Source organism: Lactuca saligna, chromosome 9 (genome assembly GCF_052625555.1).
Source record: "Lactuca saligna cultivar CGN05327 chromosome 9, ASM5262555v1, whole genome shotgun sequence".
Classification (NCBI taxonomy): Eukaryota; Viridiplantae; Streptophyta; class Magnoliopsida; order Asterales; family Asteraceae; genus Lactuca; species Lactuca saligna.
In genome coordinates this window covers 17,778,948-17,792,685 of record NC_136425.1, presented here as the reverse complement: position 1 = coordinate 17,792,685, position 13,738 = coordinate 17,778,948, and the positions used below count along the sequence as shown (strand labels likewise).

General features: G+C 32.0%; 2 protein-coding genes and 2 long non-coding RNA genes across 7 annotated transcripts; all 4 read right to left on the bottom strand.

The window, feature by feature from the left end:
- LOC145017389 (uncharacterized) lies at positions 1-2,677 on the bottom strand. Its single transcript, XR_013666490.1, has 4 exons — positions 2,242-2,677; positions 2,060-2,125; positions 1,911-1,969; positions 1-595 (listed from the first exon to the last, which is right to left on the bottom strand). It is a non-coding gene; the product is annotated as an uncharacterized LOC145017389 (long non-coding RNA).
- A 162-nt stretch (positions 2,678-2,839) lies between these two features.
- Positions 2,840-5,255, bottom strand: LOC145016038 (uncharacterized). The gene is made up of 9 exons (XM_078974473.1): positions 5,199-5,255; positions 4,837-4,916; positions 4,231-4,337; positions 4,111-4,157; positions 3,843-4,041; positions 3,498-3,580; positions 3,291-3,415; positions 3,079-3,185; positions 2,840-3,005 (listed from the first exon to the last, which is right to left on the bottom strand). Exons 1-9 carry the CDS (start codon positions 5,253-5,255, stop codon positions 2,851-2,853), a joined length of 960 nt encoding a protein of 319 aa, XP_078830599.1. The 3' UTR covers positions 2,840-2,850.
- A 2,236-nt stretch (positions 5,256-7,491) lies between these two features.
- Positions 7,492-8,691, bottom strand: LOC145018177 (uncharacterized). Its single transcript, XR_013666862.1, has 3 exons — positions 8,621-8,691; positions 8,434-8,502; positions 7,492-8,334 (listed from the first exon to the last, which is right to left on the bottom strand). It is a non-coding gene; the product is annotated as an uncharacterized LOC145018177 (long non-coding RNA).
- Positions 8,692-10,041: 1,350 nt separating this feature from the next.
- Positions 10,042-13,391, bottom strand: LOC145017217 (uncharacterized). 4 transcript variants are annotated; one of them, XM_078975281.1, is made up of 7 exons: positions 12,981-13,391; positions 12,806-12,894; positions 12,596-12,688; positions 12,427-12,498; positions 10,546-10,772; positions 10,218-10,294; positions 10,042-10,130 (listed from the first exon to the last, which is right to left on the bottom strand). In XM_078975281.1, the coding sequence occupies exons 1-4, from the start codon at positions 13,299-13,301 to the stop codon at positions 12,459-12,461; spliced, it is 543 nt and encodes a 180-aa protein (XP_078831407.1). In that variant the 5' UTR covers positions 13,302-13,391; the 3' UTR covers positions 10,042-10,130; positions 10,218-10,294; positions 10,546-10,772; positions 12,427-12,458. The 4 variants fall into 4 exon arrangements, with proteins under 4 accessions (XP_078831407.1, XP_078831408.1, XP_078831406.1 ...); XM_078975282.1 differs by having other exon boundaries at positions 12,427-12,486; XM_078975280.1 differs by lacking the exons at positions 10,042-10,130; positions 10,218-10,294; positions 10,546-10,772; positions 12,427-12,498 and having other exon boundaries at positions 12,502-12,688.
- Positions 13,392-13,738: the final 347 nt, after the last annotated feature.

The following is a 13,738-nucleotide window of genomic DNA, read 5'->3' as shown; positions in this document are numbered from 1 at the left end:
TATTGAAATGAAAGCGCATTGCTATTAAATTATTATCATCAAATTATTATATAATGTAGAAGTTCAAAATGCAGAAATCACAATTAATAGATAAAACTACAAGTTACGTTATTGCTTTTTTGTAAAGTGGACGAAAACTAAAATTGTATTTTTAATAAGCATTCTCATGCCTTTTTAAGAATACATGAAAAAGATAGACTATTGTTTTTACTCTTCAAAGCTAGCCCTTGTTTCATTTTTAACATCTGTCCACAACAAAAGTGCAGCCACACTATGCATCTTCTCATGTCTAATAGGAAGCTCGGACTCTGCATCATGTATGTTTAGCGACAGACTTAAGCTATCATGGATTGCATTATCGTCAAATACTAACCCTTCTTTGGAGACAGTGACAACATTTGGTTGTGTGAATGTTGTACCCCACGGTGAGCAGTAGCAACTCCTTTGGGTAGTTATTTCGGGCACCAAATTTTTATATCTAACAAATTTGTCTACTACCTTGACAAATTGTAACCATCTTCAAAAAGAGAACGGGAGATCAAAAGATAGTTTTCCCTCGTACCAGAGCCACTTTTGATGATGTTGTCTAACCTACCTATAAAAAGCATGACATGTGAAACCATGAGTCCAAAAGCGGGATCTAAAAAAATCATAATGATGTATGATTTACTAATTTAAACTGCCCAATAAGAATTATAAACAACAATAAGTCTTGATTCATGTTTGTTCCAACATTAGACATTTAGACTTTGTGGTCACAGGTTTACCAAATGGACTCCCACTCATTCAATCAGGAAGTTGTAACAGAGCAAACAACAATGTTAGTTATATCAGATTACAACTACAAACAACATAAGAAAATGATAATAAGAATAAAGACCAATGTAATGGTCACAAAACATAACTTATATTTGGTTTCAGTGTCCTACTTTTTATTTATTTCTTTGTTTTTTATAAAAACAAATTTAAAGCATTATTTTATTTCTATGGTTAAAACAAAAATGTACCTGAGTCATTTTACCATTACGTCCTACATTCTTATTAACTTTTATTAGTATTAAAATAATTATATTATTATTAACATGTAGGCTCTACTCTACTCCACAACTCACCCGCCCACCTTGCAGCCATTCCCTTTCACCCCCTCCCTCATCTACAATCTATAAGAACATAAACAATTCATCCTAACCAACAACAACAAACATAATCAGCAATCCATGTAGGATAACAAGTTTAAAAACTCAGAAATTGAAACTTGCGAATATAATGAAAATGACCTTGCAGAAAAGACGAAAAGAAACTTTCTAATATGAAGTGAAAAGGAATGTACAATAGTTGCAGAAGAAAACCTATCTTTATTCATATTAAATTAAAAAGAGATATTAGGGCAGAGGCTGAATTCAATATTATATTTTTATGAACCCTAAACCACTAACAAACCCGAGTTAGATACTCAGGTCCACTTCTTTCACAATCACCCATTGCTTAAGCGAGCAAAGACAGTAAATTTTAAAGCATAGGAAAATAACTGAAGGTTCTATAAATAACAAAAAAAAAAAAAGATTAGACAAAATACACGACTACAACACTTTCCTCACACAAAAGATTAAGATGAAAACATCTTTTAAACCCTAAAAAAAGACATACCAAAGCATTTACAAAGGGTGATGGTGAGTGGTTGTCAAGTAGTTACTTAGAAACATCAATGAGTATAAAAAAGTTCAGATTTGTTGTGTCAAGCTTGGTGATGGAGAGAAACCTAATAGCAATTTCAATAATGACTATTAAACAGAGAGGATTTGAATTTTGAATTTGATTTATGTGAAAAGAGATATGAAGGCTTGAAAATCAAAAAAATAAACTGAAAAGAAGGAGTGCAGAAGAGAGGGAACGAAGCATTCAGGTGTTACCTTGTCATCAGATTGCTCCTCTACAAAGGGGTTCACTTTGGAGCAAGAGTTTATTGATCCTATAAAAAAAAATAATCAATACAAAGTTAAAATGATCACCAACGAAACTCGAACAAAAGGTCTAAAAGAATTATATGAATGTTTCTTACCTTCGAATCGGAATCGAGAGTGAAAATCAGGGCCTGAAATCGGTACTGCTTCTAGAATCGTGGCAACTTATACAAAGCAAAACAAAAATTCAACACAATCCATGGTGAAAATCATTACACTACTTAACAAATCAAAACTTTTTAGCAAAATGTCGAAAATAAGAGATATAAATGATGCTTACTTGAAATCGCGGTCTGGATATGAACCAACCAACAGAGGCAATGGAAGTTACCAAGGTTCGACATGCGTGATGATGGCAGGATTGAGTGTCGGTGGTGGTGGAGTGAACGCGGGATCGTAAGGGTGGTGAGAGAAAGAGTTGAAATTCAAGTGAATGATGTCTATCGGTGGCGTTGATGGTGGCAGAGATATAAGGGTAGTGTTTCTTGTCTCGGCTTAAGGTAGAAGCAGGGCGGCAGAGGGGGTTGCGGCCACCGGTGGTGGTAACGGCAACGTCGGGAGGGTGGTAGTAACAGAGGCCTCAAGAGGGTTGTGGTAACGGATAGAAGAGATGTTGCTGGTGTGATGGTAGTTTGGAAGAAGGAGGAGTGAGCATCAATTCAAGAAATGGTCTTTTTTCAGTGACGACGATTGATTTAGGGTTTTGGTGAATTACTATCAATCCAGGAAAAACAGAGAAAAGAAATTCAGTAGCATATTTGTTATCAAAATTCAATCACATCTGTACAGTCGGAAATGTCCAATGCAAAATTGAAATCTCTCGCTTCAGAAGGAAGTGTGATAACAAAGGTGCCTTTATTTTATTCTTTAGGCTCAATTCCATATCGTTTTAGTAAACCAATGACCTACAAAACAAAAGCAAATCTTTTATTCTAAGTATTGAAAAATAAAATTGAATAAAAAATACTTGTACCATTGGTTTCAAAACCGGTTTCGTTTCTCGATCTTCAGCATGTCCCGTTATCACAACAATTTCCTTTCCAGCTGTTGTAAAGAATAAAAAATTAAACAAAAAGACATGAAAAGATATTAAATAAACTAATATTAATGATCATACTACGTAAATTGTTGAACAGCCACAAGTGAAGCTTCAAAAACCACATTGCCTCATATCTAAATTGTCCATGAAGATCAATCGTGATTTTGTTGGTAATTTCCATATTCCTGAATTGAAGGATTCATTAAAGAGGTCATTAAATTAGAAACATAGATTTAAAAAATAAAAAATAAAAATAAAAATAAAAAACCAGAAACATAATTTATAAAAACCTGTATAGTAGTAGCTTGAAGTAATTTTTCTCATCTTCGACCTCGATCTCCTTTCTTAAGTTCTCTGCTTCATCCATCTTTTGATTTCCAAGAAATAAACTTCCTTCGTTGTAATATTTAGAGGCCTGCATTAAGAGAAGATAGAAAAAAGGTGTACATAAAAAGGAGACAGAAAAAACTGAATATCGCTAAGATCAAAATTATTACCTCTTCGACCAAAGAATTGGCACGACGTTCAATTTGTTCTAAATCTTGAATAAGATCTCTCATTTCTAAATTTCTTCTGATATCTACAATAAAAATAATAGTTTTATTGATTCTTTCTATTAGGGATGAGAATTTGACCCGAAATCCTAAACCGAACCGAATTAGGCCCGAATAAGCAATTCGATTTGGTTTGTGGGTATCTATATTATGTTTATTCGGTCCACGTTATCCAAATAACACCTTATTTGGTTCTAAATACCCCAACCCAAATAAGAGCTTATTGGATTTTACATCCCTACTTTCTATTTTACAATAAACAACAAAAATAATGTCAAGGATACTAACCTAGTGGGTTGACACCCACGTAAAGTTGGCCACATCGCAGTAATGCCTCTAAAACCGATTCCCAACTATTTGTCTGATCATCAACCCAGTCCATCTCATTATCAAAGTTGTAGTCTTTATATTTCAAGAAAAATGTGATTTCAAAAACGCCCGGTTTTTCTTCGATTTTGACATCTTTTGCAAATAAGTAATCACCGATCTGCAAAAAAAACATAGATAGTTAATTAATATATAATAATACTGTAAAATAAACAAAACAAAATTGTACCCCTTTATGGTTTGTAGTCCCCGAAATTATAGTTATTCTACGCAAGGCTGTTTATAAAAATAAAAACTTACATATTAGTAAAGATATAACAAGGTATCTAATAATAAACTAATGTATTACTTCTCATGTTAAATGCAATCCATAGACGAATATCTATAAGACAAATTGCATTATGTGTTGACTGGTCACTCAAATTGATTTTGATTGCGTTCTGACGATCTCTATGCCTGAAATATAAACATCATAGTTGTTAATAACTTTATTTTTTTGTATAACTAATTGGGAGACCCATGCATTACATTGGTTAATTTAAAAGAAAAAAATTAAATATAAAAAGTCAATATTTGAGAACTTTGAATTTATAAGAAAATAAGGAAAAAAATGAATTATTATAACTGAAATGTTTTTTATTTTTTAAATTTAAACAAATAATTTAAATAAATAAACATAAAAAACTACAGAGCTTTAATTTGAGAATTTTAAAATTTAAAGGTAAGTTTATTAATAAAATTGATATCAATTTATTACTATAATTATTGCAATTATTACATTAAAATATTATGTGAAATTTAATAAAATAGAAAAGCTCATAAAATGACATGTGGAAAAAAAAATTAATTTAAAATAACCACAAAATAACATTTGGCAAATTGAATGAGAATGTGACATGTGGCGAAAAAAAAACATCCTTTTTTAGAGTAGATTAAAAATAAACTTAAAACTAACCTTAATTCAATCAATTTAAAACTCTCCAGTTTTTTGTTCCTTGCTAGATCCCTTTCTAGAGCTGGTCTCAATATCTCTTCCTACAAACAAACGTCATTTAAAAGTTAAAACTATCCACTTTTTGTTAAAAAAAAATGCAATTTTTAACAAAAGAACTTTACTTTTCATAAAAAAAAAAAAAAAAAAAAAAAAAAAAAAAAAAAAAAAAAACTACATGTTTAAATAAAAATAACAATATTAATAAAAAACTGCATTTTAATAGCTTTTATTTGTAAAAAAACAACAAAACAGCACCATTTATAACGTTAATGTTAGTGCATTCCCTGTACTTTAGAGTCAACAATAATGCTTACACCTTTTACTTTTGGTGTTACAGTGGGTTTTGAGCTATTTTCTGTAATGGTGATTATGTTCACCATACAATGAGGTAAATCTTTTCAATTTATGGCTCTTTAGATTGTCTTGCATATTCTTCTTAGGCAGGTTAGGGATTTATGGACATTGATCAGGTAGTGGAGGTCCTAGACACTAAAAAGAAATTCATATTAGCATTTATTCATGACAGAAAATACCTCTATAAACCAAATTGATCGACCCCATATGATAACTAATGATTGTATTAACGGAAATGAGAGAAATGAGCCACATAAAAATGGAAAATCCTTCAACTTCCATGGGAAGCAGATATTATTTGTTCATTATGATATTTTATTTCTTATGTTTATAGATGGAAATTGAAAACTAACAATTATTTAGCTATTATTTTATTTTGTTCTAGATGAAGCCTTTAGATATATGGTGCAATCCCCATTGTTAGAAAGACAAGACAAGACGGGGTACAAAATGAAAGGTGAACTTTTACTCTATCTTTTTATTATATAAAATTCCTCTTCAAATTGATATTAAATAATAATATGGAAATTAGATCTTAGAATCTGATTTATCAATTATGGTGTTTTCAATGTTAATGATGATTCCATTGATCCATTCCTATACACCTCAAAAATGGAATTATCTTTGCGACACCGGATAAACAGGTAAATCTCTCTGTTAAGTCAAGCCAGGGCTTATATTTAAGAAAATGAGAACACGATTAGGGAAAAAGAAGGAAAAATAATTGAGGAAAGTTTTTTTGTAAAAAGTCAAGGAATTTGGTTTGAAAGAATCAACCTTCATTGGTGGTGGGATGTAAAGGGACAGAGGCATAGGGAGTGATCAAGTTCCTTTAGCAAACTACTTGCACTTAACAAAATTATTGCACTTCTTGGCCTTTTACAATTTTAGGACATGAACAAGTAGTGCCCATATCTGCATCATTTAATTATTTTATGAAGTTAAAATATTGATATTTATTGTTTTGTGAACAACCATATATTTTCAAGGGTGGAGAGAATGGAACATTAAATTGGCACTTAATAAGTACTAATGATAATCTGACACAATCATATACATTTCTGATAGACCCCTGTTGAATCTATCGTATACTCCCGACATACTAACAAAATTACTTGATAATATTAAGATAATTCCCAGTCATTCGAGAGGAAAGGGGCTCTCCAAAAGAACAAAGTTCTTTACAAATCAATTCTCAGCTACTGACTCTAAAACAAAGGACTATATATACTATTACAAGAGACAAGACAAAAGGGAATCACAGCCAACATACTCAGGTGCTCTTCCCACTAACAAAACAGCCAATAGCAACCATAATACCATAAAAGACCATTCTACCCCTGGCCAAAAAGATAACCGAAATGTGGGGGTTTATCAATTTCCAAGGAGTGTAGGAGACAAACAAAGGATGGAGTGTATGTATACACAATTTTTTTGCTTTAGAATTCTTATTTGACTATCATAATGTGTGATTTTGTTAATATTTGTGCAAGTGTGATAGGAACTTACGGTAAAGAAATAAATTTTTTTTGAAACATAAACTCATCTTTAAGGCAAAAAACGGAAGCAATAAGATTGCACTTCTTTTAGTTCTTAGTTCTACCCACTTTTAGCATTTACTTTATTATTTACACTCAAAATATAAAATGCATATATAAATAAATTTCCTTTATCTATTATTAAAGTTAATATTGGCAATTAATCATATTCCAGAATTGTGTAGATAGCTACTTTTGTTGATGAAATATACCTTTTTGTTTGATTCCCTTTTTAGTGAGCTATGTTTATTTGTTCTATGATCATAGTATAAGTTTGTCCCTTTATGCACATGGGATATATATATATATATATATATATATATATATATATATATATATATATATATATATATATTACATTATTCCAAATCTTGAAATTACCACCTGGCTTTCCATAAACATCTTTTCCACTATTTTTTTGATTCATATGTTACTTGACTATGTGAGTACAATGGACGAGTATGGTTTCAAACCAAGTGAGTTAGAACCTGATCACAACAAACCAGTTGAGTTAACCAAATCAAGGCAAGTACATGTGAATTAACTCCAACCAAGAAAATACATATCACTTGAAAAGGATTGATCATCACATTGTGCAGGTTTTAGTTCAAACACATTCGTTTTTTAATTTTCAGTAAATTTCATTTTTAGTCCCTAAGCTATAGAGAGCTCTCTCGGTTTGGTCTTTTTTATTTTATTATTTTATTTTCTTTTTTTCTTTTATATAATACTATTTTAAAGTTTTTTTGCTCCCGGGGCCATCAAAAGTCAACATACCAGTCTTTAAATTTGTGAAAAGAATAGTACCATTTTCTTTTGGTGTAAAAAGAAAATTACTTGCACTTTTGGTCCTTGTGGTACTATCTATTATTGAACCATGTGGTCATGTGTTGTCAATTTTACAAAATTTAATTATTGTTAAATATTTTAAAATGATCAAGATTGGAAAAACATAAACAGAGGGCAACGTACTTTCTTTGATGTTTTTGGGTTAATTGCAAAAAAGTAAACTTGATTACATGAAATAGCAATGTACTTTCTGTTTTTGCAATTAATCCTAAATGAATCATGTTGATTCAAGCAATTAATCCAGTAGAAGGTCTGAGGCAGTATTACCTAACTTGATTGATTTTATATTGCAAGTTTTGATGGAATTGACACCAACTGTTTTTGAATCCTTTTAACTTCATAACTTAACTTATTATAATCGGACATTGTACATAACTTAAACATTTCCTAATTCTAACCTTTTTTAAGCTTATAGTTATAGTTATTGAAGAACAGTTTACCTCAGCTGAAAGGTTGAAGAGACGTTGCTGGATACTCGTTGAATCTTCCCTGATACGGTCAAACGTGTCATTTTTTGTAACACCTACAAGATCAAAATACAAAAATACTTTTAGGTTTTCTAAAAATTCCCCTTCAAAGTATGACTTGAAGAGCCTTGAACCCCTTACTTGACGGATCTACATCTCCATGTAGTTTTCCAGAGGACTTTAACGCATTTTTTAAATCCACCCAATATCTTATGGCATTAAGAGCCATTGTAAAGAGAGAACCCCAACAACTATCCAATGTAGAGAGAACCACATAAGAATGATCACGTATGTAAAGACCAATGAAAACATCAACTAATTAGGGTTATATAAGGAACAACCAAGCTTACCTAGAAGTAAAGGTTACACTTGATGACCAAATGGCACACTTAGTGTATCTATGTGTGTGAATGGTGCTCCTGGGTACAAGTGATATCCAAGAAAAGAAAAACTAATCATTTAAGCATGCATATGGATCAAAATTCAATAAAAGTAACTTGAGAACTAGGGTTTTTTCGAAAGAAAAGTAAAACTCACCTAGGATAGTGAATACTTCAAGTGTGGTACCACGTGAATGCTCCAACGTGAGGGGTTTCGAGATGACCCACCTAATTCACAAGTGATGAACCAAAGATTACATTGATTGAATGTCAACGACAGATAGATGAAAAAATCTCAACAACTAGCATAGAGATTACAGAGGTGTTCTTACAATAATCAAGTTGTAGATATGCGTGAGTGTTGCGGTTCCGTACTGTGGTGAGGTCGCCGGTTGTCACGTGTGTAGGGAGGCTGGCGGTGGTTCACTAATGGGACAAGAGGGCGGTGGTATAGACGGTTGAAAAATTAGGGTTTTTGGAGAATATTTTGAATAGAAAGAGGGAAAAGGGGATTTAAAATAATTGATTTTATTTTTAGGGCTTGAGGGTAGTACATACCTGTCATGGTTTCCACCATTTACACTATTTTTGTGTAAAACTAACACCAAAACTCTTTTCAACTCCAACCACACTAAAAAATTACACTAAAACATAATTTAATATTATAAATTATAAAGAATAACAATAAAAAACTAAAAACAGTTAAAATAATACTATTTAAAAGGTGTTTGGTGTTATATAGAGGCCATATTTCTTTCCACAAAAATTCTTTTAGTGATTGATTGGAGCTTTTATGACCTATTATATAACACAAAAATAAGTCCCCCGACCTAATTTTCCTACCGAAATATTTTAAGTAGGATTTTTGCAATAAATTCGGTTTTTTTAAATGTATACAAACAAAATCACTGATTTTCAACAATTTACGAAATTAAACTTAATCAATTTTGTAATTTACCTAATTTGTTTATATGTTTGATGCATTTTTTCTTACTTTTTGAGAAAAACCCAAAGTGCATTGCTATTTATGGTTTTATTCATTTGTGTTGTACACTTTCTTAAGTAATCATGTATGTAATCATGTCCAATCAACTCTAAAGATTGATGCTTGTGAAGTTGACTGAAAGTGGTTATGTTTAGTCAAGTGAGACCTTTCAAACACAACACACATATACCACATAAAAACAAAACACACACACCAAAAAACAATGAAGGGTGTAATATTTAATGGACCGAGCCTAAGGACACCTGGTGCCTAATCACAGCCACATTTTTTATTGAAAATATTTATCGTTTCTAAGTTTTGGTCCTTTTGGATCATGATGGGGATTTATGGCAGATGTATTTCAAAAGATGATCTAAAATCAATGTTGGAAGATAATAAAATGGGCGATGAGGCCACCATTGAAGATATAATATCAGAAATTCATGCGAATGTTGTAAGTTATACTATGCAAGTTATTATAAATGAATCATACTGTTTGAATAGAGTGTTGTATGAGATGCTATTATGACCCTGACAGGATAGCAAAATCAGCTATGAAGAATTCTGTAAAATGATAAGAAGCTAAAATATGAGGTTGAGCAAATCACCCAATTTATTTCAAGGGTAATCGGTTGAGATCCATGTCCACTTGGTGAATTATCCATTGCATATTCTTTAGCTTCTGAAAAATTACAGGTTTTAACTCAAATTTAACATTTTATTAATTAAATTGACGTGTCTTACTCTCATTAATGAATTGTTAATTTACCTTCACTATTTCTTGATATGCCTTGCGATTGTGTCAAAATGGGGGTCAACACCTTGATATTCTTGAAGTCGTGTCACCTACAAATCCGTATAATTGTGTCAATTCATGAGGGCATTATCGTCTTTTGCACATACAAGAGTTCAAGAATGAGCCACTGTTTGTCCTACACTAGTGATCATATGAAAATGATGGAAAAAAACAACATACAACCTTGCTGTATGCAAGTGAAGCTTCTTCTGTGGCTTCCACAAGATATTTACCATAAAATTACAAAAATACCCTTTTAAAATCACAAAGAGAATTTTTTTTTAAGAAAACACAATCTTACCTTATCTTATGCAGTGCTGGGATGATTCTTGTGTATAAGGTAGTGTATGTTTTTTGTCTGCAGATCTGCGTGACCTCTTCTGTCTGCACCGTGCAGACCACGCGCAGACATTAACCTTCGCAGACTGTTTGTTTTTTTAAAGACTGCAGACCTAAAAATGTATGCGCGCCCTCTTCTTGGCGCAGATGTGGACCAGAGTCTTTTAACATCTTCTGACATCTTCTAGCCTAAAAAAACATATACATCTTTATTTTTTTCAAGTTTTTTTTAATTTATATTTTTTGCAACTTTATTAATGATAAACAATTTGAAAAAAAGTTACAAAACTTAAAAAAAAAAACATTCGATGATACAAACATGATATTTTTGATAAATTTATAAATCAAAATTTATTACAATAATAGTCGTTGAAGTTGTTTATATAAATATGAAAAAAAAATCATAATATATTCTTATATTTTTTTGCCAAATTTTTTAAAACATTATTTAATACAATATATTCACCGACCCTTGCATGCAGCTGGACATTACTTAAATCCTATGATAACAAAATTAATGCTTCTTGTGAAGAAGTTATGACTGGATTATATGCTTGCATTGAGAGATTGGTTCCAGATTCTAGTATCCAATACAAGATAACCACCGAATTAGCTACATATCAAATGCAGAAGCTTTATTTAGTAATAAAATGGCAATCAGGCAAAGGAAGACAAAAGCACCAGGTTAGATTAAATGTTAATTATATTATATTAATATTATAGATTTATAATTATGAAGCTAGATTAACATTTTTTTCAAACATTGTTTCCTACAGCTGAGTGGTGGATATCATATGGATCTTCAACCCCTAACTTGCAAAACTTTGCTTTACGTGTGCTTAGCCTCACATGTAGTGCAACAAGTTGTGAAAGAAACTGGGGAGTCTTTCAACATGTATGTTATGTGACATTTAGTTTATTTTTTTTAATTACACATGCACTATGAAATGTCTAATGTGTTTTATCTCTTTCATTGTAGCTTCACACAAAAAAACAGAATAGATTGGCACAGAGTAGACTAAATGATATGGTTTATGTGAAGTTCAATCGTTCCTTGAATCGTAGAACCAACAGAAAGGACAATGTTGATCCTATCCTTCTGAATGAAATAGATGAGAGCAATGAGTGGTTGTTAGGGAGATTAGAGGAGGATAAAGATGATAATTTAGTGTTTGAGGGTGAAGATTTGACTTGGGATGCTGTGGAAAAAGCCTCAGGGGTAAATGAGCCTTTTTATGCAACCAAAGCATCATGAGATGATAGAGGAAAAGGAATAGTTGGATCTAGTGGACTTGGGTTGGTTGATGAAGAGATAGAAGAAGATATTGGCATGTCTGGTGATGAGGAGGGAGATATGGATATGGAGCTTGGGTTTGACTTTGATGATGATTGATGAAGGATGACTTAGGGTCTTTATTTTTTGGTTTCATTTTGCTGTTTGCATAACTATTAGATTTGTTTTCATTTTGCATGACCATTAGATTTTGGTTTCATCTTGCATTGACTATGGTAAACATGCATTTTGCATTTTGGTTTTTGCATTATGTTTAACCAATTATCAATACATTTGGTTACATGACTTTTATATTTGGTTTTCGTTTTATATTTTTATTGCTTTTTAGTATACCGTAAACATATATTGGTAGTTACTACTTGTGCGCCACACCTACGTGTTGCCAGCGCATCAGCCTCGCGCATCGGCCTCCCGGACCTTAATCGCATGAGTGCGCATTGCGCTTTTTTAAACCAAGATTTTGTTTATTATGCAATTAGCCTAAATTAGAAATTAAGAATAAAAAAAATCATCATGTCTTATTAAGAAAACATGAAAGAGGTTCCTCACGTATTTATGTTGATGTTGTAACTTCAAATCTTTCACAAGCTTAATAAGCACACCAAGTATCTGCTCCAACACCTATGAAACAAACGTGAATTCAATGAAACAAACGTGAATTCAAGGAAGCCAATAAATAGAAAGATTACAATTTACAAATGAAATAGTTATTACATACATTCTAAAATTCTGCAAACTTTCTGCCAGCAGAAAATAGATCTTCACGTAAACCTGTTTCTTCGCTTTCATCTCCTCAATCATTAACTTTACTCTGTTTTTTAAATAATTAAGAAAGTATGTTTAGATTCTCTGATAAAATTTCTTCTTAAAAAATGGTATAAAAGGTAATTTAAAACAACAAAATAAAAAGCGAATGAAAATTACAGACCTTTCTGGAAGCCGAGCCCCTGAATGGGTATCGACAGGTATCTTGTAAGAGCTTTGGGTAGGTTCAGATGGAACTTCTGCACACAAGATCTATTACTCTGATCTCCCATGGCCAATAGGAAAGCTCTTATAACTTAAAAAATTGATGTAAAAAAAATTAATAAATAAATAATTACCAGTAAATTTTCAGCAAGCCTCTTCTGTTTACTACCTAATCCTAAACCAGGCAAACCGATCAACCCATCGCCGCCCCCACTCAATTGAAACGTTGACTTTCTCGGCATCGGAGTTCTCATTCTCCTGTTTCTTTGAGTTAAAACCAGACGGCATAGAAAAAAATGACATACAGCCACCGCCGCTGTCAGTCCTATTTGCTTTCCTTCTATCTCCGATCCCGCCCAACCCCAAACTTCCAACCGCCAGTCTTCTTTCGACAACAGTGGAACCTCGGCAATCGATAGAGGAGGTGGTAGATTCTGATCGGAAGAAGACGTCATCTGCTTTTGCCGAAGAGGTTTCTTTGGAAATCGGAGTAGATAGATTGAGGGGCGTAGTAGAAGGAGAGATAACCGATGAGTTTTTTTTTGAAGAAGAGATAACACCAATCCTATTGGCTGATAAGGCGGCGAAGACGGTTGGAGGGGATTTTAACCGTACCCTATTTTACAATGATTGCACGTAAAACAGTTAAAACAATCGTACCACAATGTAAACAAATTTGACTTGGGCTATGGCCCCTCATGTAATATGTTTTTTTGGTTTTTAATTTTTTATATTTTTAAATACAAACAATCCATTATATATATATATATATATATATATATATATATATATATATATATATATATATATATATATATATATATATATATATATATAGGGAGAGGATCAAATGAGAACACTTAAAAGGTTGAGAACGCGAAAACAATTGTAA